The sequence below is a fragment of the Oncorhynchus clarkii genome, chromosome 27 (genome assembly GCF_045791955.1).
Source record: "Oncorhynchus clarkii lewisi isolate Uvic-CL-2024 chromosome 27, UVic_Ocla_1.0, whole genome shotgun sequence".
Taxonomy (NCBI): Eukaryota; Metazoa; Chordata; class Actinopteri; order Salmoniformes; family Salmonidae; genus Oncorhynchus; species Oncorhynchus clarkii.
In genome coordinates, this window is record NC_092173.1 from 1,617,623 (window position 1) to 1,645,355 (window position 27,733).

The window sequence follows — 27,733 nt, forward strand, 5'->3', positions numbered from 1 at the left end:
CTGCATAATGCATGTCACTGGTGCAACGCCAATTTGTTTTCCATTCAATGACTATTCGCTCCGTGGAATATGCGTTTAGTTAACGTCGAGTTAGAGCTCATGCTAAGGCTAATTAGGCTACATGTTGCTATAGGCTATGTTTAGGCTACCTTGCTGAGTGCACTCTCGTCTCTGTAGCGCCCCCCTACATTCTACAGCTCTAAAACTTTCCTGTCTCAAATATTTCCTCCCTCTTTTTTTTTTTACTTCCTGTTTTCTACGGGAGTCACATAGCCCAAGCTCCTTTCATTTCAACTGTATGTTCACCCTTTTTCTTTATTCGCGCTACATTGTTTCTCACAAGTCTGTCTAACCGGCTCCCAGATTCTTCTCTCTTTGCGTAAGTCGAAGACTTGGAAATGCACAACTCGTTCAACTTCGGTCCCGATGGATTTGACATATTTTTTTTCTAAAACACCTTTTCTCTACTGTTTTTTTGTTGGTAATGTCACTCTGGAAGTAGTTGCCCATCCAAAGCCACTTTTCTACAAAGTAACATGTCGGCAGCTAGCTCATTAGCTATGTGGCAGCTACTCTGGAGCTGACATATCCAGCTAATTTGCACATTTTATACGCTTCAACTACGGTTGTTGTTCCTTTTTGCGCGTTCATTTATTCCCCCCGGGAAGTTATAATGGCCCAATTCCAGCGTCCGACACTGTGTTGCTGCCGCAAAGTGCTCACAGTGCCTAGCAAGTCGTGTGAGGGCGGCCAAGGTCTGGGTCAGTGTCGCCTCGTCGACATCGCCTCTGCGTCCAACTTCCACTGCTTCAAGCTTCGCCACTTCCATCTCGACCTCCGCCTCAACTTTGCCGTAAAGGAGATCACTGGGTGGCAAGTCCTGGAACTTGTGGCTATCCAACCAGGAGTGCAGACTTTGGTTCTGGACACTCACCCATCCTTGCTAATTCAGTCCATAGACTGCAAGGTGCCTGGCACCACCGGTGCCCAGGACATTTCCCCGTCGCTCATCTACCGGGTAGACCCATTCACAGACTATGGATCTTCGCTGAATATCAGCCTCCCAGCCTACGTGATACGGCCGCATCGTGCTTTCCAGATCACCGTTCGCTACACAACAACAGACGGTCCTGCGGTAAGGTCACTTTAAAGGTTCAGGCTACTGCACAGTCTAGAGCGCACAGTTCAAATTAACTTAGGAGCATTTTTAAAATCTCCATTGTTAACGTAGTAAGGCGTACTAAGTAAGCAATAGATGTCATTGTATTTTCTAAAACAATTTAATGAGTATGCTTCATTTACTGTGCTTCATTGTCATACGTTAAAGGCGCCCACCAGAGGGCAATGCCGCCCCTATTTCAACGTCATGTTTGCCCTAGAACGGAAATGCTTGTTTAGGTTCGACTTCCAAAGAATGACGTAGGCTACTTATACATATTCACGAATTGGGGTGGGGGAAGAACATCATGGTGATTTCCACGTGGAGTGGAGAAACGTCAACAAATAGGGAACTGACAGCTTAGCTAGCAATCTTCCTAAACTTATCTAGCTAGCCAATATTGTCTATTGTTTATTTTTTATTTTTTTACTACACCATATTAAAAAGATTAGCCATCTGGCTAGGCTGGTTCTGGAGCTGGATTTGTCATAAGCATTTAGGGAAAACTTTGCCATAGATGGAAACCAAACCAGTATATTTAGCTTTTCCATTTATTGTTATCTCCAAAGTATCGACATTGTAATGGACAAGGCGCAACTTTTGGTAGGTAGGCTGCTGGCAGGCTTTTCTGCAGTACAGCAAAGTCAGCCCCTGTCCAGGGTTCTCAAATGGGAAGTGAAATGATAGGCAAACAATAACTTTTCTCATGATACACTTTGCAAATGACGTGAAAACACCCTGAGCGCATCGTTCACCAAACCCAAATGTAACAGCAAAACAAAATAAATAAAGAGGTTCCTTTTAATATTTTTTTTCTGTGGGTACCTGTTCATTATAGAAGAGAGGCCTATCATTTCACACTTTGGTTTAGTTGCACCAATCAGAGCAGTGAGGCATGACTTTAGTGGTCAAAACCATTCATCTTGGGGCGACAGGGGGAGCATGGTTACAAAATGCAATCATATCACGCAATTAAACCACTATAAAAGGGTCATAATTGTGTACAGACTAGACTAGCTAAACAATAAGTAAAATTTAAAAAATATCCAATGGATTATGTACATTTTCAAGTAAAATGCCACGACATTGACACAAAAAACATTTCCAGGTCCCGACTTTGGATTTCCCACTTCAAGCCCAAATATAGTGTCATACCTTGACTAACACAATCCATCAATTTTAATAATTTATTTATAAAGCCCTTTTTACATCAGCAGAGGTCAAAGTGCTATACAGAAACCCAGCCTAGCACGTCCGGTGAACAGGTCAAAGTCGGGGTTCCCTAGCTGCAGGCAGAACAGTTGAAACTGGAGCAGCAGCACACCCAGGTGGACTGGGGACAGCCAGGAGTCATCAGGCCAGGTAGTCCTGAGGCATGATCCTAGGGCTCAGGTCCTCCTGGAGGAGAGAGAGAGAATTAGAGGGAGCATACTTAAATTCACACAGGACACCTGATAAGACAGGAGAATTACACCAGTTATAACAGACTGACCCTAGCCCTCCGGCAAATAGACTATTGCAGCATAGATACTGGAGACTGGAACCAGGGGTGGGTCGGGGGACACTGGCCCCGTCCGACGATACCCCCGGACAGGGCCAACCAGGCAGGATATAACCCCACCCACTTTGCCAAAGCACAAGCCCCCACACCACTAGCACTAGAGGGATATCAACAGACCACAAACTTACTACCCTGAGACAAGGCTGAGTAAAGACCACCCTGATCTCCTCCACTGCACGAGCCCAAGGGAGGGGGGGGGGGGGCAAAACCGGACAGGAAGATCATGTCTGTGACTCAGCCCACTCAAGTGACGCACCCCTCCTAGGGACGGCATGGAAGAGCACTAGTAAGCCAGTGAGTGACTCAGCAGGCCAGGCTTAGACCGCAAGGGTAGTTCGTCGCTCCAGTGCCTTGCTGTTCACCTTGCACCCCTGGGCCAGACTACACTCAATCATAGGACCTACCGAAGAGATGAGTCTTCAGTAAAGACTTAATGGTTGAGACCGAGTCTGCGTCTTTCACATGGATAGGCAGACCATTCCAGAAATATGGAGCTCTATAGGAGAAAGCCCTGCATCCAGCTGTTTGCTTAGAAATGTTTTGCTTCAGGTCAGGATTCTAGCAGCCGTGTTTAGCACTAACTGAATTTTTTTTTGTGCTTTATCTGGGTAGCCGAAGAGTAGAGCATTGCAGTAGTCTAATCTAGAAGTGACAAAAGCATGGATTTGCTTTTCTGCATAATTTTTGGATGAAAAGTTTCGAATTTTTTGCAATGTTACGAAATTTGAAAAAGCTGTCAATTAAATATTGAAATGTTCGTCAATAGAGAAATCATTGTCCAGAGTAACACCGAGGGCCTTCACAGTTTTTTTTTAGATGACTGTACAACCATCAAGATTAATTGTCAGATCCAACAGCAGATCTCTTTTGTTTCTTGGGACCTAGAACTAGCATCTCTGTTGAAACTCGGACAAAACAGATACTAGTTCCAGGTCCCACGAAACAAAGAGATCTGCTGTTGGATCTGACAATTAATCTTGATTAGGGATGCACCGATATGACATTTTTGGCTTAAACCGATATATCCAATATTTTCCTTGCCAAAAAAACACATACCGATGTTTACAGTTTTAGCAGCCTTTTAAGCATTCGAGTACAGTTAAATAGTTGAAACATATACACACACACACACACACTGACCAAACAGTTATTTTGTTGGAATTTACGTATGTCCCCATTACCAGTAAAACATAATCGAAACCTATTTACTGTACTTACTTGCTGTTTCGCTGTTCATTTGTTCATTCTCAACCAGGATTTCATCATACATATCAAGCAGGGAAGTTTCAGCTCTGTCTGTCTGTAGTCTCTCTTCCTCACTGTGTCCATTTCCATCTTGTCCAGCTGTGTAGGTAACAGTTCACGTAAACCCTGTTTCTTGTCTGGATCAAAGTAGCGGTCCTTGTACCTAGCATCAAGCATGGTGGCGACACAGTAGAAGCTCAGAGATAATGCCACTGAATTGCTTGTTCACAGCCTCTAGTAGAGTACTTTTCCAAGTTAACTTCCGACATGGAGAGTGGGGTTTTGTTGAGCAGGTGTTTCAATGCCATGACAGAGGGTATCACGTCTGCTGCAGATGCAGTTGATGAGCTTATTTCTCGAGCCAGTTGTCAGCATGCTCATGGGGCTGACATCACTGGTCCAAATGTCAGTCGTGAAGCTAATAGCAGTGACGCTAATAGCAGTGACGCCCATAGCAAGTAGCTCACGGATGTGTGTTTCAACAATACTATTGTAACTCCGGTAGGGCAACATCTGAAAAATAGCGCCTACTTGGTAGTGTGTACCGGGGCTCGAGGTGCTCGACAGTCAGCGAAAGCCAACATCATCCACGTCAGAGAATGGCTGATTGTGAAGGGCAATGAATTCTATTGTCTTGGCGATAATGGATTTCAACTTTGAGTTGTCTCGCTGAAATTTTTTCTTACTCTTTCAAATGACTGTTCGACTTGTTAACTGCTCGATCCACACAGCAGAAATTGTGGGCTAGGTTAGGAATGCTGTGTTGCACGTGTAGAGCTATATTTTTTCGTGGCGTCATTACGTCATCTACCTAGGTATGCACGTCACCTTTGACATCGGCGTTAAACTAGACATTGGGCCCATGCTGATGTTGGCATTTTCAGCTAATATCGGCCGATTCTGATATGCTTACCGATATATCGTGCATCCCTAATCTTGATGGTTGTACAGTTCTCTCAAACAATTAATTATTGAATTCAATTGTTATGCAACATTGTGGTTAATCACTGGGGATCGTCTTTCAGTAAAAATTGTGAATGTCTGCTTGTGGTACATTCATTATTTTATATTACACCAATTTGCCCAATGTGGACAGTTACTACATTACACAAGCTCACATTTTTACCACATAAAATGTTGCGGAATTACACAGAATATTTTGCTTCTTTATAAAAGTTTATAGTCATCACAAGTATATTGAATTGATTGCTTTAAACAGATTCATACAGTTGAAGTCGGGTAGTTTACATACATCTTAGCCAAATACATTTAAACTCAGTTTTTCACAATTCCTGACATTTAATCCTAGTAAAAATTCCCTTTCTTAGGTCAGATAGGATCACCACTTTATTTTAATAATGTGAAATGTCTGAATAATAGTAGGGAGAATTGATTTATTTCAGTTTATTTTCTTTCATCACATTCCCAGTGGGTCAGAAGTTTACATCCACTCAATTAGTATTTGGTAGGATTGCCTTTAAATTGTTTAACTTGGGTCAAACGTTTAGGGTAGCCTTCCAGAAGCTTCCCACAACAAGTTGGGGGAATTTTGGCCCATTCCTCCTGACAGAGCTGGTGTAACTGAATCAGGTTTGTTGGCCTTCTTGCTCACACACGCTTTGTCAGTTCTGCCCACAAATGTTATATGGGATTGAGGTCAGGGCTTTGTGATGGCCACTCCAATATCTTGACTTTGTTGTCATTAAGCAATTTTGCCACAACTTTGGAAGTATGCTTGGGGTCATTGTCCATTTGGAAGACCCATTTGCGACCAAGCTTTAACTTCCTGACTAGAGGTCGACCGATTATGATTTTTCAACACCGATACCGATTATTGGAGGACCAAAAAAGCAGATATTGATTAATCGGCCAATTCTTTTTCTTTTTATTATTATTATTATTATTTTTACATTTGTAATAATGACAATTACAACAATACTAAATTAGCACTTATTTTAACTTAATATAATACATCAATAAAATCAACTTAGCCTCAAGTAAATAATGAAACATGTTCAATTTGGTTTAAATAATGCAAAACAAAGTGTTGGAGAAGAAAGTAAAAGTGCAATATGTGCTATGTAAGAAAGCTAACGTTTCAGTTCATTGCTCAGAACATGAGAACATATGAAAGCTGGTGGTTCCTTTTAACATGAGTCTTCAATATTCCCAGGTAAGAAGTTTTAGGTTGTAGTTATTATTGGAATTCTAGGACTATTTCCCTCTTCCCTTCCCCATTTGTATTTCATTAACCTTTGACTATTTGATGTTCTTATAGGCACGTTAGTATTGCCAGTGTAACAGTATAGCTTCCGTCCCTCTCCTGGCTCGAACCAGCAACAAAACGACAACAGCTACCCTCGATGCAGCGTTACCCATGCAGAGCAAGACGAACAACAACTAGAAGGCTCAGAGCGAGCGATGTTTGAAACGCTATTAGCGCGCGCTAACTAGCTAGCCATTTCACTTCGGTTACACCAGCCTCATCTCGGGAGTTGATAGGCTTGAAGTCATAAACAGCGCAATGCTTGACGCACATCGAAGAGCTGCTGGCAAAACGCACGAAAGTGCTGTTTGAATGAATGTTTACGCGCCTGCTTCTGCCTACCACCGCTCAGTCAGATACTTGTATGCTCGTATGCTCAGTCAGATTATATTTATTTTTTTTTATTTTTATTTTACCTTTATTTAACCAGGCAAGTCAGTTAAGAACAAATTCTTATTTTCAATGACGGCCTGGGAACAGTGGGTTAACTGCCTGTTCAGGGGCAGAACGACAGATTTGTACCTTGTCAGCTCGGGGGTTTGAACTCGCAACCTTCCGGTTACTAGTCCAACGCTCTAACCACTAGGCTACCCTGCAACGCAGGACACGCTAGATAATATCTAGTAATATCATCAACCATGTGTAGTTAACTAGTGATTATGATTGATTGTTTTTTATAAGATAAGTTTAATGCTAGCTAGCAACTTACCTTGGCTTACTGCATTCGCATAACAGGCAGTCCTCCTTGTGGAGTGCAATGAGAGAGAGCCAGGTCGTTATTGCATTGGACTAGTTAACTGTGAGGTTGCAAGATTTCTCCAAAAAGTATGAGTTGCAGTGCAGTTGCAAACCGTAGTCTGGCTTTTTTATGGTGGTTTTGGAGCAGTGGCTTCTTCCTTGCTGAGCGGCCTTTCAGGTTATGTTGATATAGGACTCGTTTTACTGTGGATATAGATACTTTTGTACCTGTTTCCTCCAGAATCTTCACAAGGTCCTTTGCTGTTGTTCTGGGATTGATTTGCAGGTCGAAAAGCACAGTCAACTTAGTGTATGTAACTTTCTGACCCACTGGAATTGTGATACAGTGAAATAATATGTCTGTAAACAATTGTTGGAAAAATGACTTGTCATGCACGAAGTAGATGTCCTAACCGACTTGCCAAAACTATTGTTTGTTAACAAGAAATGTGTGGAGTGGTTGAAAAATGAGTTTTAATGACTCCAACCTAAGTGTATGTAAACTTCTGACTTCAACTGTATATTTGGCTTGGTACTGTTGATTTTGTATGCATCTGTCCGTCGCAGGACTATGAACGCTGTTGTAATTTGAATGCTTGAAATGGCACAGAAAACTTGGGGCACTCTCTGTATAAAAGCCGATAGCCGCACGCCAATACACAGATTTGAGGGTCAAACTATCACCTGAATAACAGCCAGCCCTAGTCAGTGTTGATATCCTGTGCCAGGTCGTAATTCGTTGAAGTTAAGTAACAAAGCAACTGACTTGTTTCTGGCCCGTTTCGGCAGCCTCCCAGAATCTCCATCTAGATGACTGTTCAACAAATTCTCTTCTAACCAGTGATGTAAAAATGAGTGTTAATGAGTGGTAATCTCTTCCATGGATATCATATTGAAATCAATGTAACAGGAGGCAAAGGTTTTGGGTGTATGCTCCACAGGCGGGCCACCCATTAGGGGCGGTGCCCCACTTGTGATTGGTCACCAAATATTTGTAATAAAAAATTAGCAGTCTAATCCATTTGCTTTTGTCTTGTTTGTTAGTTTTTGTTCTAAATGTCGATCTTTTCTCGCACATCCCTCTCCTTTTTCCTGCCTGACTCCCCCCTTCCCTTTTATTGCTCTGTTGTCTGTACAAACACAATACTGGTTTAGTCATGCCATGGCTACATTAATTGGCCCAATGCCAGACAAGAACGCTAACCACCATCACAAAAAAGTTGCCCCTAAAAAGCAACTAATCCCTTTTGAAACAGCCTATGTGGCATCGATATGAGTCAGACATTTATTCTAGCGCCCGGGAGGCAGCCCGGTTCTGAAATGAATGCAATCACTTTTCACCCGGGTCAAACTCCTCCCACCGTGTTAACCTGGGCCAGATAAATGAATCTCCTCATCGGATGGGGCGCTGTTATTTCATCGCCACCAGACCGTTCAAATCAAAGGATCACAGCCGTTTGAGACTGAAAAGTGAGTATACCGGTAGCTAGACCATAGACTGCTGGTTATGTATCTGGTTATGCATATTTTGAGAATTATTATCACTATCATCGCTAGCACCGTCACCGGCCTCAATCTAATCCAATCTGGAGCCAGTCTGTCTCCATCTGTGAAGCATAGAATTAGCTTCCAAACGCAGCTCAAGAAATAACGTAATCATGTTTATAATTGAGAGACAATAACCATCTTTGACCCTGTTTTTCTGTTAGACCAAGTGCACAGTTGGGTGCCAAACTGATCCCCTGGTCATGAATGGATGCCGGGACCTACCAAAAGGAGCAAAGTTGGGTATCATAACATGTCCAGCAATGTGATTGGAATGGTTTAGGGACCTCCAAAAAAAATATTTCATCCACTGTTCACTTGCTATTTTCACAGCTTGTCAGGCAAGACCTCAGAATAAAAGTGTGTCATGTGACACAAGTACCCTTGTGACACCTCTGTTGTTGCCAGTCTCCCTTGACTCTTATGAAAAGGACATGCCATCATGAGGCCTCTAAAAGTGACAGGAGATACTGCCCTGATGTCACAGGTGGCTTCATAAACAACAACAGGTAATGTGTGTTATGTGAACATTCCTAGCTTGATAAACTAGTAAGCTAGTTCCCCAGCCAAGAAGAAACAACCAGTCGAGTCATTTTGGTTGTGGAGTGCATTAGCAAAAGGTGCTATCCTTTCTTTAGAACAAAATACAATTCATCACTTGGCTGTCTATTACATCACCCCGTAACAGGCCCTTGCAGTCAACACCACCTCATGAGATTGCCTGCTGCAGTGGTTCGAGAGATTTCCAGTTACAGCTGAAGACAAGCAAGTGGTCCCTCATCAGCATCATGCTGCCATGCCCTCGCTGGGAGCTTTCTTATGAATGGAACAGTCAGACCCATGTTTGCAACAGCACCCTTCACCTTTCAGCGGCAACAGCTTTTATAGGCTCATTATTTGTACAAATACACAAAGTAACCCACTAAATTACTTTGATACATTTGATAAAGCAATTGTGAAATGTCATTTATGTAAACTGACTTAGATGCATATAATGTCCAGGGCATAACCTAGCCTGGTGGAACCAGCCTGATCACCATATATTGTCCAGGGTATAACCTAGCCTGGTGGAACCAGCCTGATCATCATATAATGTCCAGGGTATAACCTAGCCTGTTGGGAACCAGCCTGATCACTGTGTTCACCATATAATGTCCAGGGTATAACCTAGCCTGGTGGAACCAGCCTGATCACCATATAATGTCCAGGGTATAACCTAGCCTGGTGGAACCAGCCTGATCACCATATAATGTCCAGGGTATAACCTAGCCTGATGGAACCAGCCTGATCACTGTGTTCACCATATAATGTCCAGGGTATAACCTAGCCTAGTGGAACCAGCCTGATCACTGTGTTCACCATATAATGTCCAAGGTATAACCTAGCCTGATGGAACCAGCCTGATCACCATATATTGTCCAGGGTATAACCTAGCCTGATGGAACCAGCCTGATCACCATATAATGTCCAGGGTATAACCTAGCCTGTTGGGAACCAGCCTGATCACTATGTTCACCATATAATGTCCAGGGTATAACCTAGCCTGGTGGAACCAGCCTGATCACTGTGTTCACCATATAATGTCCAGGGCATAACCTAGCCTGGTGGAACCAGCTTGATCACTGTGTTCACCATATAATGTCCAAGGTATAACCTAGCCTGATGGAACCAGCCTGATCACCATATATTGTCCAGGGTATAACCTAGCCTGATGGAACCAGCCTGATCACCATATAATGTCCAGGGTATAACCTAGCCTGTTGGGAACCAGCCTGATCACTGTGTTCACCATATAATGTCCAGGGTATAACCTAGCCTGGTGGAACCAGCCTGATCACTGTGTTCACCATATAATCTCCAGGCTATAACCTAGCCTGGTATAACCAGCCTGATCGCTGTGTTCACCATATAATGTCCAGGGTATAACCTAGCCTGTTGGGAACCAGCCTGATCACTGTGTTCACCATATAATGTCCAGGGTATAACCTAGCCTGTTGGGAACCAGCCTGATCACTGTGTTCACCATATAATCTCCAGGCTATAACCTAGCCTGGTATAACCAGCCTGATCACTGTGTTCACCTTATAATGTCCAGGGTATAACCTAGCCTAGTGTAACCAGCCTGATCACCATATAATGTCCAGTGCATAACCTAGCCTGGTGGAACCAGCCTGATCACTGTGTTCACCATATAATGTCCAGGGTATAACCTAGCCTGGCGGAACCAGCCTGATCTCCATATAATGTCCAGGGTATAACCTAGCCTGATGGAACCAGCCTGATCACTGTGTTCACCATATAATATCCAGGCTATAACCTAGCCTGGTATAACCAGCCTGATCACTGTGTTCACCATATAATGTCCAAGGTATAACCTAGCCTGATGGAACCAGCCTGATCACCATATATTGTCCAGGGTATAACCTAGCCTGATGGAACCAGCCTGATCACCATATAATGTCCAGGGTATAACCTAGCCTGTTGGGAACCAGCCTGATCACTATGTTCACCATATAATGTCCAGGGTATAACCTAGCCTGGTGGAACCAGCCTGATCACTGTGTTCACCATATAATGTCCAGGGCATAACCTAGCCTGGTGGAACCAGCCTGATCACTGTGTTCACCATATAATGTCCAAGGTATAACCTAGCCTGATGGAACCAGCCTGATCACCATATATTGTCCAGGGTATAACCTAGCCTGATGGAACCAGCCTGATCACCATATAATGTCCAGGGTATAACCTAGCCTGTTGGGAACCAGCCTGATCACTGTGTTCACCATATAATGTCCAGGGTATAACCTAGCCTGGTGGGAACCAGCCTGATCACTGTGTTCACCATATAATGTCCAGGGTATAACCTAGCCTGGTGGAACCAGCCTGATCACTGTGTTCCATATAATGTCCAGGGTATAACCTAGCCTGGTGGAACCAGCCTGATCACCATATAATGTCCAGGGTATAACCTAGCCTGATGGAACCAGCCTGATCACTGTGTTCACCATATAATGTCCAGGGTATAACCTAGCCTGATGGAACCAGCCTGATCACTGTGTTCACCATATAATGTCCAGGGTATAACCTAGCCTGGTGGAACCAGCCTGATCACTGTGTTCACCATATAATGTCCAGGGTATAACCTAGCCTGGTGGAACCAGCCTGATCACTGTGTTCACCATATAATGTCCAGGGTATAACCTAGCCTGTTGGGAACCAGCCTGATCACTGTGTTCACCATATAATGTCCAGGGTATAACCTAGCCTGGTGGAACCAGCCTGATCACTGTGTTCACCATATAATCTCCAGGCTATAACCTAGCCTGGTATAACCAGCCTGATCACTGTGTTCACCATATAATGTCCAGGGTATAACCTAGCCTAGTGTAACCAGCCTGATCACCATATAATGTCCAGTGCATAACCTAGCCTGGTGGAACCAGCCTGATCACTGTGTTCACCATATAATGTCCAGGGTATAACCTAGCCTGGTGGAACCAGCCTGATCACTGTGTTCATCATATAATGTCCAGGGTATAACCTAGCCTGGTGGGAACCAGCCTGATCACTGTGTTCACCATATAATGTCCAGGGTATAACCTAGCCTGGCGGAACCAGCCTGATCTCCATATAATGTCCAGGGTATAACCTAGCCTGATGGAACCAGCCTGATCACCATATATTGTCCAGGGTATAACCTAGCCTGTTATATCACCATGTCCAGGGTATAACCTAGCCTGATGGAACCAGCCTGATCACAGTGTTCACCATATAATGTCCAGGGTATATCCTAGCCTGATGGAACCAGCCTGATCACTGTGTTCACCATATAATGTCCAGGGTATAACCTAGCCTGGTGGAACCAGCCTGATCACCATATAATGTCCAGGGTATAACCTAGCCTGGTGGAACCAGCCTGATCACCATATAATGTCCAGGGTATAACCTAGCCTGATGGAACCAGCCTGATCACTGTGTTCACCATATAATGTCCAGGGTATAACCTAGCCTGTTGGGAACCAGCCTGATCACTGTGTTCACCATATAATCTCCAGGCTATAACCTAGCCTGGTATAACCAGCCTGATCACTGTGTTCACCATATAATGTCCAGGGTATAACCTAGCCTAGTGTAACCAGCCTGATCACCATATAATGTCCAGTGCATAACCTAGCCTGGTGGAACCAGCCTGATCACTGTGTTCACCATATAATGTCCAGGGTATAACCTAGCCTTGTGGGAACCAGCCTGATCACTGTGTTCATCATATAATGTCCAGGGTATAACCTAGCCTGGTGGGAACCAACCTGATCACTGTGTTCACCATATAATGTCCAGGGTATAACCTAGCCTGGCGGAACCAGCCTGATCTCCATATAATGTCCAGGGTATAACCTAGCCTGGTGGAACCAGCCTGATCACCATATAATGTCCAGGGTATAACCTAGCCTGGTGGAACCAGCCTGATCACCATATAATGTCCAGGGTATAACCTAGCCTGATGGAACCAGCCTGATCACTGTGTTCACCATATAATGTCCAGGGTATAACCTAGCCTGGTGGAACCAGCCTGATCACCATATAATGTCCAGGGTATAACCTAGCCTGGTGGAACCAGCCTGATCACCATATAATGTCCAGGGTATAACCTAGCCTGGTGGGAACCAGCCTGATCACTGTGTTCACCATATAATGTCCAGGGTATAACCTAGCCTGGTGGAACCAGCCTGATCACTGTGTTCACCTTATAATGTCCAGGGTATAACCTAGCCTGATGGAACCAGCCTGATCACCATATAATGTCCAGGGTATAACCTAGCCTGTTGGGAACCAGCCTGATCACTGTGTTCACCATATAATGTCCAGGGTATAACCTAGCCTGTTGGGAACCAGCCTGATCACTGTGTTCACCATATAATGTCCAGGGTATAACCTAGCCTGGTGGAACCAGCCTGATCACTGTGTTCACCATATAATCTCCAGGCTATAACCTAGCCTGGTATAACCAGCCTGATCGCTGTGTTCACCATATAATGTCCAGGGTATAACCTAGCCTGGTGGAACCAGCCTGATCACTGTGTTCACCATATAATGTCCAGGGTATAACCTAGCCTGGTGGGAACCAGCCTGATCACTGTGTTCATATAATGTCCAGGGTATAACCTAGCCTGGTATAACCAGTCTGATCACTGTGTTCACCATATAATGTCCAGGGTATAACCTAGCCTGGTATAACCAGCCTGATCACTGTGTTCACCATATAATGTCCAAGGTATAACCTAGCCTGATGGAACCAGCCTGATCACCATATATTGTCCAGGGTATAACCTAGCCTGATGGAACCAGCCTGATCACCATATAATGTCCAGGGTATAACCTAGCCTGTTGGGAACCAGCCTGATCACTGTGTTCACCATATAATGTCCAGGGTATAACCTAGCCTGTTGGGAACCAGCCTGATCACTGTGTTCACCATATAATGTCCAGGGTATAACCTAGCCTGGTGGAACCAGCCTGATCACTGTGTTCACCATATAATCTCCAGGCTATAACCTAGCCTGGTATAACCAGCCTGATCGCTGTGTTCACCATATAATGTCCAGGGTATAAACTAGCCTGTTGGGAACCAGCCTGATCACTGTGTTCACCATATAATGTCCAGGGTATAACCTAGCCTGTTGGGAATCAGCCTGATCACTGTGTTCACCGTATAATCTCCAGGCTATAACCTAGCCTGGTATAACCAGCCTGATCACTGTGTTCACCTTATAATGTCCAGGGTATAACCTAGCCTAGTGTAACCAGCCTGATCACCATATAATGTCCAGTGCATAACCTAGCCTGGTGGAACCAGTCTGATCACTGTGTTCACCATATAATGTCCAGGGTATAACCTAGCCTGGTATAACCAGCCTGATCACTGTGTTCACCATATCATGTCCAAGGTATAACCTAGCCTGATGGAACCAGCCTGATCACCATATATTGTCCAGGGTATAACCTAGCCTGATGGAACCAGCCTGATCACCATATAATGTCCAGGGTATAACCTAGCCTGTTGGGAACCAGCCTGATCACTGTGTTCACCATATAATGTCCAGGGTATAACCTAGCCTGGTGGAACCAGCCTGATCACTGTGTTCACCATATAATGTCCAGGGCATAACCTAGCCTGGTGGAACCAGCCTGATCACTGTGTTCACCATATAATGTCCAGGCTATAACCTAGCCTGGTATATCACCAGTCCTGATCCTAGCTGTGTTCACCATATAATGTCCAGGGTATAACCTAGCCTGTTGGGAACCAGCCTGATCACTGTGTTCACCATATAATGTCCAGGGTATAACCTAGCCTGTTGGGAACCAGCCTGATCACTGTGTTCACCATATAATCTCCAGGCTATAACCTAGCCTGGTATAACCAGCCTGATCACTGTGTTCACCATATAATGTCCAGGGTATAACCTAGCCTGGTGTAACCAGCCTGATCACCATATAATGTCCAGTGCATAACCTAGCCTGGTGGAACCAGTCTGATCACTGTGTTCACCATATAATGTCCAGGGTATAACCTAGCCTGTTGGGAACCAGCCTGATCACTGTGTTCATCATATAATGAATGACCAGGGTCTAACCTAGCCTGGTGGGAACCAGCCTGATCACTGTGTTCACCATATAATGTCCAGGGTATAACCTAGCCTGGCGGAACCAGCCTGATCTCCATATAATGTCCAGGGTATAACCTAGCCTGATGGAACCAGCCTGATCACCATATAATGTCCATGGTATAACCTAGCCTGGTGGAGCCAGCCTGATCACCATATAATATCCAGGGTATAACCTAGCCTGATGTAACCAGCCTGATCACCATATAATGTCCAGGGTATAACCTAGCCTGATGGAACCAGCCTGATCGCTGTGTTCACCATATAATATCCAGGGTATAACCTAGCCTGATGGAACCAGCCTGATCACTGTGTTCACCATATAATATCCAGGGTATAACCTAGCCTGATGGAACCAGCCTGATCACCATATAATGTCCAGGGTATAACCTAGCCTGATGGAACCAGCCTGATCACCATATAATGTCCATGGTATAACCTAGCCTGGTGGAGCCAGCCTGATCACCATATAATATCCAGGGTATAACCTAGCCTGATGTAACCAGCCTGATCACCATATAATGTCCAGGGTATAACCTAGCCTGATGGAACCAGCCTGATCGCTGTGTTCATTCACTCACTTCACATTTTATAATATCTGAAGTGAAATAGAAAGGTGAACGCAGCCATCAGGTTGGTTCCCCCAGGCTACTCATAACCACCACTTATAATGTAATCGGTGCTCTGTGTGTGTTTGTGTGTGTGACCGACCAGTATCTTTGAGGGACTAGGAGCTGATCTTTGCTGCTATGCCCATCAATAGGGCTCTGTCAAAGACCTCACCTCCAGCCTCACCTCAATGGGGAGAACAGAATTAGGAAGGTTTAGTCTGACCTGTTCAAACTCCAACATAGTACCTGTTTGTGTGTCAGATATCACCTATCCCTTACTGCCATTGGTAATAGAACAGTGTGTGTGTTCACAGAAACATGTATGGAGCCAGCACATGGAGACTTGCAAGATGATGCGATGAAGTCCAGACGGGCTTGATCCTGATGTGTATGAACGGAGAGAGAACTGGCACTCGGCATAAACATTTTACTAGACACAACTTTAACTTGCATTGTCTTTTTTTATGATTGAATTGGTTGATATCAGTCTATGTGGAGGGAGAAACCTTGTGTATTGTGCACTAGGATCAGGGAACTCCGGTTGTATATGGGACACCATACAGGAAGGTATGACCACTCTGACATGTTTGCCAAGGTAGCCCCATTACCACCTGACAAAATGCAGATAGGCACAGTATCTGTATCTGCTGGGAATGACATTGAAATATGAAAGGTGCACATTGTTATATTAGTAGAACACTGATTCTATGGTATTATGTAAAGGGTTGTTAATTCTACAGGGACCTGTTACGACATTTGAAAGTTATCAAAACACTTAGTTTCGAATCACTACATAAATTCAGCAATCACATTCTCATATTAGTCTGTTGGCTACTCATATTCAATGGTTCCTCCAGCATCACACCATACATCAGTCTGTAGTTGTTGAACTCAACGTGCAGGAGGTTTGTTTGTTGTGAATGAGTGTGGGGAAACTGGCCACCCTTGCCTTCGCCGCCAGAATGGTTGTGCGCCATGTCTATCATGTTAAACACCTATCAACGATTGTGAGATCTTGCATGCTTCTGCAGTGTAGTCAGCCTAGAACCCATCATTTACCATTTTCTTAATGTCGTGTGCAATGCCTCTTTTTAAAGGGACAGTTCACTCTAAAATCAGAAGTGGTCTAATGTTGATACATGTCAATGTTGCATGGCATCTGAGCTATATGCCAAATTAAATGGAAAGATAGGCTTGTAGTCTAATTTCCTGATTTAATTTGGAGAATACACAAAGCTTGTAATTTGGACATCTCAACGTTCGACCAAACATTGACTTTGAGAGTGTACTATCACTTTAAGTTTAACAAATGTATGTTTCTGATTGGTTCCTGGGCCCTCTAGATCTGGTGGCTGGACGCAGAGCTGACGTGTGGTCAGACTCGCCCGCTAGTCTTCACTCAGGGCCACTCTGTCTGCAACCGATCCTTCTTTCCCTGCTTTGACACACCCGCCGTCAAGAGCACCTACACCGCTACTGTCAGGGTGAGTGTCAACTGTCACACCTCTAGTGCTGGTTTCCAGAGAAACCTGACCCTATTGTTTTGATATTGACATAACATAAACCTTTGTGTTGAAAATGTTAATGTAATACACCTCGGCCGTCAAGAGCACCTACACCGCTACTGTCAGGGCAAGTCACCTCTCAAACCTGGGTTGTGTTGATGTAGATATTGTTTATTTAACCTTTATTTTATCAGGAGCTGAACCAAGGTCTCTTTTACAGATGAGCCCTGAATAACTGAAATGACTGAAAATACACACATCAAAATATAAATACAAAATGCAAGCAGAAAGAAAACAACAGTCATAAAACACATTCATCATAAGGTCCTCAATTAGCTTTCTGAATTGCCCTAGAGGCACCGGAATATCACATTTAAAAACATTTTGAGGATTGTCCCAAAAGTAAGGTGCACGAAAACTAAAAGCTGATTTACCACCTCCGTAGAGACCAAAAGGTCTCATCCCTGAGACCAGGTGTGGTAACTCCTTATGTCTAAAGTTTAGTAATGATGCTAGGAACAGTGGGACTATTTGTAAAAGGGCTTTATACATGAAAACATAGCAATGTATTTATCTACGTGATATCAAAGAGGGCCAACCAACTTTCTGGGAGAGAATGCAGTGATGAGTACTTAAACTGTCACCTGTAATACAGCACAGTGCTCTATGATAAACTGCATCTAACGGTTTTAATGAAGTGGCAGTTGAGTTCATGTAGATGACGTCGCAATACTCTAGGACCGATGGGAACGTCGACTGAATAATCTGCTTTCTATTATTTAGCGAGAGGCAGGGTCTGTTTCTATAGAAGAAGCACATTTTTATTCTCAGCTTCTTAACTAACTCATCAATATGCTTTTTAAAAGATAGCTTTTCATCTATCCAGAGGCACAGATATTTGTAAGCAGGGAGATGGTCAATATGGACACCATCCAAAGTACATATGCTTCAATCATCAGAATTATTTGTATGCGCTGTAGAGAACAACATATACTTAGTTTTACCTGTAGTCAGTACTAATTTACGGTCATTTCTGTAATACAATGAAGGCAGACTGTAGTTCAGATAGAGCCTGGTAAACCGTGGGGGCAATAGCATATACAACAGTATCATTGGCATCAAATTGTGTTGGTCACATACACGTGTTTAGCAGATGTTATGTGAAGCAAAGTACTGCAGTAATATCTAACAAGTAATATCTAACTTTTCCACAACAATACACACAAAGCTAAAGTAAAGGAATGGAATCGGCATACAAGTGCAGGTACATTGTTTTTTTTTACAGACAAGTTGATATTGTTAATGTAAAAAGTACAGGACCCAGAATGGACCCCTGCGGGACACCTTTTGTGATATCCAGGAAACCTGATTTAATGCCGTAAGTAGATATACATTAATTTCTATCTGTCAAATAATTTTTAAACCAGTTACATGCAGTCTGTTCTAGGCCATTTAAGGAAAGTCTCAATTAGCGGTGAGGGATCAACAGTATCGAGGGCAGCACAATGTTTATTTTATCCATACAGTTAAAACTAAAACCACATTTAAAACTAGGGATGCAACAGAGATAGTGCTATGATCTGGTCTAAAACCCAACTGATGTACATTTAGAATAAAGATAAGAAAGATCTTAGCTGAGAATTAATCAAAGATTCTAATATTTTAGCGGGGCAAGAAAGTTTAGAAATAGGTCGATAATTATTAGGTCACAGGGGTCAGCACCTTTTGTGAAGGGGGAGTACATAGGCCGCCTTCCAAACCTTGGGGATAGTACCAGATATAATCGTCAGGTAAAAAACATTGGTTAATGATTCATCAATTGGGGGCAGAGTTGCAGCAAAAATGGATCAAGCATATCAGCTTCAGTGGATTTTTTTTACATTAATCTTACGCAAGGCATCTAGCACATCACAGATAGTAAATTGTTTAAATAAAAAACAAAGATTTACTGGAAGTTTAGTAGAGGCTGGCAGAGGGTAGAGCAGTCGATTAACTGACCTAGAGTCAACTACACCATCGTTTCTCTCAAATAGAAAGCCTGCAGAGATAAAATGATGATTTAAAAGCATAGCAAAGCATAACTTATCTCTTCTCAGTTATGATGCCAGAGTCAGACAGAACTTATGCAGGTACGAAGAGGAATTTGTACTCTTCAGTACATTTACTGTTTTCCAACATTTAGAAGGATCACCAGCAGAGTCAGAGAGACAGAGCTTAAAAAGTAGCTTGATTTAGCATTGTTAATTCAGATGGTACATCTTTTTGTCAATTGTCTGAAAGATTACAGTCAGTTTTCTTTGCTTTGGCCCAGGCCTGATTTCTCCTCTGAATGAGCACAGGTAATTCCAAAGAAAACCAAAGGTTCAATCTATCTTTGACTCTGAATTGTTTAAAAGGGGCATGTTTATCTTCCAGAGGAATAAATATGGAGGATATATTTTCTAGACCCAACTCAGTGTCAGGAATACAGGAGACCGTGACTAAATCAGAGTAGAACATGTAAAATCTTTTAAAAATGTCTCTTCTTAATTAAATGAGGATTAGTATGTTGCTGTTTCGTATCTAATACCATACTATGGGACAATGATCACTGAGATTATATGAAAATACTCCACTAGACAAATATTTATGGGGGTTGCATAAATATTGATTGTGATTGCCAACAAGGGTTTTGCCACCAAGTACTAAGTCATGTTTTGCAGTAGGGGTCAAATACTTATTTCCCTCATTAAAATGTAAATCAATTTATAACATTTTTGACATGCGTTTTTCTGGATTTTTTTGTTGTTATTCTGTCTCTCACTGTTCAAATAAACCTACCATTAAAATTATAGACTGATAATTTCTTTGTCAGTGGGCAAACGTACAAAATCAGCAGGGGATCAAATACTTTTTTTCCTCACTGTATATTCAGAGACGACTTATCAGATATAAGTGGTTGGCCACCCACTGGGGTGGTCAAATCACCTTTTTCTTTTACCACAACATCACTGGTAAGAAAACCCTGGCTCGGTGATATCAGCTTTGCATTGCTCTGTTGATCTGTCTCTGTCTACCTGTCTTTCTCTACGTTTTTCATTCTCATTCACCCCACTGTTTTTGATTGAATGTAAATAATTGTATTTGTGGTGTTTCAAACTGTAGTGTTAATTCTGTAATTTGTAGTTTATTACATTTTTGCTGATAATTTTGTATTTGTTGTATTGTTGTCCTCATGAGAATTGAGACACTGGTCTCAATGGGTTTCCCGAAATAAGTAAAAGTTAAATTAAGAAAAAAAACACACTGTAAATCTCACTTGGCGTTTTAATATAATTCCCAATGCTAATCTCTTGTTATAATCTCCCTTTCACCCCGTTAATCTCACTTTGTTGTAATCTTAATCTGGTTTATTTGCTCCCACCCTCTGTCTTGGTTTCTCTCCGTTTTAATCTGTTTTGTCTAAATAAAATGGCTTTTATAGAATTACACCACTGTTTCTTTAATCTCATCCTGCTTTTCACAATCTACATCTCACTTTCCCTTCTGTTGTCTCGTTAGCACCCATTTTCCTGTGAAACTCCTGCTTTAACATGATCTCCCTTTGTCAAAATGAGTTTCATAATATGTTTCTGTGCGAGCGTGTGTACGTTCATGTCTGTGTGTGTACGTACATGTCTGTGAGCCTGTTTGTGTGTGTGCAGGTGCCGGAAGGTGTGACGGTGTTGATGAGTGCCTCCCGTAGTGCCTACTCCAAGCAGGACAGGGTGTTCCAGTTCTCCATGGAGTACCCCGTCCCAGCCTACCTGGTGGCACTGGTGGCAGGAGACCTGCAGCACGTCGACATCGGCCCCAGGTCAGTGGGAGTGACCTGACCGAGGTCCAGTACATGAATATTAAGCAGTATTTCCCATCCCTTCACTGATTTGAATGGAAATGACTGGCATATATCGTGGACACTCCAACTAGCCAATGCCTCCACCAATCCAAAGCTTTAAGATTTGTGAGAAGTAGTGAATGAGGAGTGTCGACTTCAGGAGAAAGATACTGTAGTAGAGATATTATTGTGATGCAACCTTTTGTCATGAATGTGTCAAACTCCAGACCTTGAGGCCTGCAGTTACTGTTGGTTGTCATTCCTCCCTTACCTTTTAATTGATAAATTAAGTCATTGATTAGCAAGGAAGTCCACACACCATTGTTTCCTAGGTGTAAATCGGACACCAATATAAAGGAAAGAACAACATCCAGCTGACACTGTGGCACTCTAGGACTTGAGTTTCATGCCCCTATACTGGTGCTATGCTTCTGCATATTATCATGTGTCAATGTCCAGACCTTCACATATTTGCAATAGTGACCAAATCAGCAGCATCACATGAGATTTTCACATGTAAGGGGCCGATTCCACGCCATCGTGGACAGTAAATATTTTTGGTGTCTCAGATTGTTCTGGCAATTCTCACATAAAAACTTAATTGGGAGGAAGGATGTTCAATGTGCTTTTTACATCTGTATCACAAACTATTTTTCAAAAATCACGATGTAAGTGGCATTTTAGACCTATACATGCCCTCCTGTAAGACCCTATGATGTGTGAATCGTACATGATACAGACAACATCTTGGAGTCATTATACTGTAAGACCCTATGATGTGTGAACCGTACAGACAACATCTAGTCATTATACTGTAAGATCCTATGATGTGTGAACCGTACATGATACAGACAACATCTAGTCATTATACTGTAAGATCCTATGATGTGTGAACCGTACATGATACAGACAACATCTAGTCATTATCCTGTAAGATCCTATGATGTCTGAACCGTACATGATACAGACAACATCTTGAAGTCATTATACTGTAAGACCCTATGATGTGTGAACCGTACATGATACAGACAACATCTTGGAGTCATTATACTGTAAGACCCTATGATGTGTGAACCGTACATGATACAGACAACATCTTGGAGTCATTATACTGTAAGACCCTATGATGTGTGAACCGTACATGATACAGACAACATCTTGGAGTCATTATACTGTAAGACCTTATATGATGTGTGAATCGTACATGATACAGACAAAATCTAGTCATTATCCTGTAAGACCCTATGATGTGTGAACCGTACATGATACAGACAACATCTTGGAGTCATTATACTGTAAGACCCTATGATGTGTGAACCGTACATGATACAGACAACATCTTGGAGTCATTATACTGTAAGACCCTATGATGTGTGAACCGTACATGATACAGACAACATCTTGGAGTCATTATACTGTAAGACCCTATTGTGTGAATCGTACATGATACAGACAACATCTAGTCATTATCCTGTAAGACCCTATGATGTGTGAACCTTACATGATACAGACAACATCTTGGTGTCATTATACTGTAAGACCCTATGATGTGTGAACCGTACATGATACAGACAACATCTTGGAGTCATTATGCTGCTTATAGTGTGCTCTAAAATATGGAGTATGTCTAGATCCTGAAATGTCACAAATGTATTCAACTTTAAAAAAATAGGAATATCTCAATTACCCGTTTTGATCTTGTTCATTTTTAGACATATTGTTTAAAACCATGAACTCTACAAGTACATCACATTTCCAGAGTGGGCTGGCGTGGAATCACCCAAATAGCATGTCATTTGTATTATCTATCTATAGGGGAAATGTTTCACCTCACTAGGAACCAAATGGAAGCAAATGACCCGAAACTGGGAGGGGACTACCTATAAGAAACATTTTTGTTGTAAATGTTTTTGCTATGGTTTGCACTAATGAATACATCCCGGCTATCTTCCTCTGGCAGGAGCCGGGTGTGGGCAGAGCCGTGTGTACTGACCTGTGCTGTGAGCAAGCTAGGGGGTAGCGTGGAGCGTTGGCTGAATGTGGCCGAGGACCTCTTCGGACCCTATGTGTGGGGAAGGTTAGAGCAATACATTTATTTTTGCCTCACACAAATAATCTCAACATCAAATATAGAACAATGCATGAAGGGTACAGGTCAAGTTTTTGTGACATACTTATGCATAACACACACTTCAGCTACTCTATCCCTTAGGTCTGGGTAAGTTGGAGTGTCTATGTTTGTCCATGGCCTCTGTAGTATTTTGGTCGATTTGGTTTAGCTAGCCATACCAATTAATAATATAGAGTACAGACAGAACACACACAATCCCCAAAATACACTTACAGTAAGTGCCAAATTCACATGGCTAGACAGTCTTCAGATTTAAATTGTACAGTGTTTGCAGTTACAGATACAAATTCTCCATATCTACAAGTTTACATGAATTGTTAACTTTACAGGGCTTTTAAGTCATGCTAGGGAGATGGAAGATGGAGCTGAAACCATACAAAACATGCTATAAAAGAGAACAAACCAGAAAACTGTCCCACTCAGTCAATTGAGGAGGTACACTTCATGTCTACTCATACATTGAAAAAGTTCTGTTATGTCCAAATGAGAGTTGTATAATTCATTAATTGAATTTCAATGCACTTCCCGGCCTGTGTCCCAAATGGCACCGTGTTCCCTATCTGGTGCACTACTTTCACCCTAATTCTTATATAGTGCACTTCGTTTGACATCAATAGTATTGCACTATATAAGGAATAGTGTGTAATATTGGAAGCAGTCCTGAATTAACCACACGACAAGCCTCGTATCATTCCGCCACCCTGGTCACACACAGGTACGACATAGTGTTCCTGCCTCCGTCGTTCCCCATCGTGGCCATGGAGAACCCCTGCCTCACCTTCATCATCTCCTCCATCCTGGAGAGCCGGGAGTTCCTGCTGATCGACGTCATCCACGAGATTGCCCATGGCTGGTTCGGCAACGCGGTCACCAACGCCACCTGGGAAGAGATGTGGCTGAGCGAGGGACTGGCCACCTACGCACAGAGACGCATCACTACCGAGGCCTACGGTGTGTATACATACGCACGCTCACACACACACCTAGGCACAAAGGCATATATATATAAAAAAAAGTTAAGAACAAATTCTTATTTAAAATGATGGCCTACCGGGGAACAGTGGGTTAACTGCCTTGTTCAGGCGCAGAACGACAGATGTTTCCCTTGTCATCTTGGGGATTCGATCCAGCAACCTTTCAGTTACTGGCCCAACGTTCTAACCACTAGGCTACCTGCCACCCCCATGGTGCATATGGTGTGTATATACAGCATACACACCTAAGTACAGAGGTGTATCACTACAGACAGACACACACACAAACAAACATGCCAACAGCTAATCCCTCATCCCTGTGTTTCCCAAGGTGAGGCCTTCACCTGTCTGGAGACGGTGTTCCGTCTAGACGCCCTGCATAGACAGATGCGTCTCCTAGGAGACAACAACCCTGTCAGCAAGCTGCAGGTCAAATTTGAGCCAGGTAGGGGTGATACAGTGGGGAGAACAAGTATTTGATACACTGCCAATTTTGCAGGTTTTCCTACTTACAAAGCATGTAGAGGTCTGTAATTTGTATCATAGGTACACTTCGACTGTGAGAGACGGAATCTAAAACACAAATCCAGAAAAACACATTGTATGATTTTTAAGTAATTAATTTGCATTTTATTGCATGACATAAGTATTTGATCACCTACCAACCAGTAAGAATTCCGGCTCTCACAGACCTGTTCATTTTTCTTTAAGAAGCCCCCCGTTCTCCACTCATTACCTGTATTAACTGCACCTGTTTGAACTCGTTACCTGTATAAAAGACACCTGTCCACACACTCAATCAAACAGAATCCAACCTCTCCACAATGGCCAAGACCAGAGAGCTGTGTAAGGACATCAGGGATACAATTGTAGACCTGCACAAGACTGGGATGGGCTACAGGACAATAGGTAAGCAGCTTGGTGAGAAGGCAACAACTGTTGGCGCAATTATTAGAAAATGGTAGAAGTTCAAGATCAATCTGTCAATCACCCTCGGTCTGGGGCTCCATGCAAGATCTCACCTCGTGGGGCATCAATGATCATGAGGAAGGTGAGGGATCCGCCCAGAACTACACAGCATGACCTGGTCAATGACCTGAAGAGAGCTGGGACCACAGTCTCAAAGAAAACCAATTAGTAACACACTACGCCGTCATGGATTAAAATCCTGCAGCGCACGCAAGGTCCCCCTGCTCAAGCCAGCGCATGTCCAGGCCCGTCTGAAGTTTGCCAATGACCATCTGGATGATCCAGAGGAGGAGTGGGAGAAGGTCATGTGGTCTGATGAGACAAAAATAGAGCTTTTTGGTCTAAACACCACTCGCCGTGTTTGGAGGAAGCAGAAGGATGAGTACAACCCCAAGAACACCATCCAGACCTGAACCCAATAGAAAATCTTTGGAGGGAGCTGAAAGTCCGTATTGCCCCGTGTAAGCCCCGAAACCTGAAGGATCTGGAGAAGGTCTGTATGGAGGAGTGGGCCAAAATCCCTGCTGCAGTGTGTGCAAACCTGGTCAAGAACTACAGGAAACTAATGATCTCTGTAATTGCAAACAAAGGTTTCTGTACCAAATATTAAGTTCTGCTTTTCTGATGTATCAAATACTTATGTCATGCAATAAAATGCAAATGAATTACTTAAAAATCGTACAATGTTATTTTCTGGATTTTTGTTTTAGATTCCGTCTCCCACAGTTGAAGTGTACCTATGATAAAAATTACAGACCTCTACATGCTTTGTAAGTAGGTAACACTGCCGATTTTGCAGGTTATCAAATACTTGTTCTCCTCACTGTTGGTGGATAAATGCACGCACACACACATATAGTCTGTGTAATTGTGCTTCACAAATAAAATGTTATTTTTTAAATGAGGACAACTCTTCCATTTTCTCTCCCTCGTCTGTTTCTTGTCTTCCCTTAGGTATTAATCCCAGTAGTCTGATGAACTTGTTCACTTATGAGAAAGGCTTTTGCTTCGTCTCGTACCTCTCTCAACTCTGTGGCAATGTCAAGCGCTTCGACAGCTTCCTGAGGGTAAGCGCATACACACACACACACACACACACACACACACACACACACACACACAGACACACCACATCACTTGAAAGTGTGTCATGTTCTCTCAGGCCTACATAGAGCAGTTTAAGTTCAGCAGTGTTGTGGCCCAGGACCTGCTCGATTTCTTCTTGTGCTTCTTCCCGGAGCTGAAGGAGAGCTGTGTGGCACAGAGAGAGGGTGAGTCTGTCACTCACATTACCAGTTCATGGGAAAAGGACATTTTCTTCCACCAAACTTGTTCAAGTGCTGGATAGCATTGTCAAATTATTCTCTGTTTTCGTGTGAACCCACAGAACTGAAAATGTATATACTTGTTCCTCTCTCTTCTCCCTCTCAGGGTTGGAGTTTGAGCGGTGGCTGAACGCTTGTGGCCCCCCTCTGTGCGAACCGGACCTCTCGGCCGGGGGGGTTCTGACCGGTCCCGTCCAGAGTCTGTGTGACCTGTGGGCCAGCGAACCCCCGGACCCTGAGGCCATCGCAAACTTTAACCTCTCCTCTTGGAGCACCTTCCAGACCGTTCTCTTCCTGGACAGACTGTTGGACCGCTCGCCCCTCTCACACGGTAGGTACCAGACCATCGTGTTACTGTTGGACCGCTCGCCCCTCTCACACGGTAGGTACCAGACCAGCGTATTACTGTAGGACCGCTCGCCACCCCCCCACACGGTAGGTACTAGGCCATTGTGTTACTGTAGGACCGCTCGCCCCTCTCACACTGTAGGTACCAGACCATCGTGTTACTGTAGGATCGCTCGCCCCTCTCACACGGTAGGTACCAGGCCAGCGTGCTACTGTAGGACCGCTCGCCCCTCCCACACGGTAGGTACCAGACCAGCGTGTTGCTGTAGGAGTGATTTAGGATATGCTTTTCCTTTCAGATGGACGGGGGGACCTGATCCTAGATCAGCACTCCTACTCTGAGACGCTTTATTTATACGGGCCCTGGCTTCAAACACATGAGCGCTGTGTATTTCTGCATCTTTTGGGACTATTCCATTGGTTCCGTTGTACCAAGTGAAATGTTGCGTAAATCAAGCTACCCCAGAGAGTGATGGGATGCTTGTTTGTGTGTGTCAGAGGTTATGGGTCAGTTGTCACGCTGCTACTCGGCCCAGCTGGATGAGATGAATGCTGAGGTGCGGATCCGCTGGCTGCAGATCGTGGTGCGGAACAGCTTCTACCCGGACCTGCCCCGCATCCGCGGCTTCCTGCACAAACACGTGAGTGGTGACTGAACCAGGCGGAGGGGGCACGCCCCAAATGGCACCCTATTCCAATTATTACAAATTGACCGACGTCGGTTCAATTATTTGAATTCTATTTCATTCTGTTTTTTTCCTGTGAGCTCAATGTGCAGTTTCTGTAGAGAGAAATCTGAACAAATTCCAAACTGAGCGATGCTGCTGGCAGCGGA

The 27,733-nt window shown here is 43.5% G+C and overlaps 1 protein-coding gene across 1 annotated transcript in view; it reads left to right on the forward strand.

The window, feature by feature from the left end:
* The first annotated feature begins 244 nt into the window (after positions 1–244).
* LOC139385631 (arginyl aminopeptidase like 1) overlaps positions 245–27,733 on the forward strand; it is a 41,807-nt gene continuing 14,318 nt past the window's right edge. The window contains exons 1-10 of the mRNA XM_071130861.1: positions 245–1,135; positions 17,134–17,274; positions 20,979–21,130; positions 23,112–23,228; positions 23,998–24,233; positions 24,588–24,701; positions 26,180–26,292; positions 26,388–26,496; positions 26,657–26,881; positions 27,397–27,539. Of these exons, the coding sequence (XP_070986962.1) occupies positions 674–1,135; positions 17,134–17,274; positions 20,979–21,130; positions 23,112–23,228; positions 23,998–24,233; positions 24,588–24,701; positions 26,180–26,292; positions 26,388–26,496; positions 26,657–26,881; positions 27,397–27,539 (1,812 nt within the window). The 5' untranslated portion in view covers positions 245–673. The remainder of the gene's footprint in view (positions 1,136–17,133; positions 17,275–20,978; positions 21,131–23,111; positions 23,229–23,997; positions 24,234–24,587; positions 24,702–26,179; positions 26,293–26,387; positions 26,497–26,656; positions 26,882–27,396; positions 27,540–27,733) is intronic.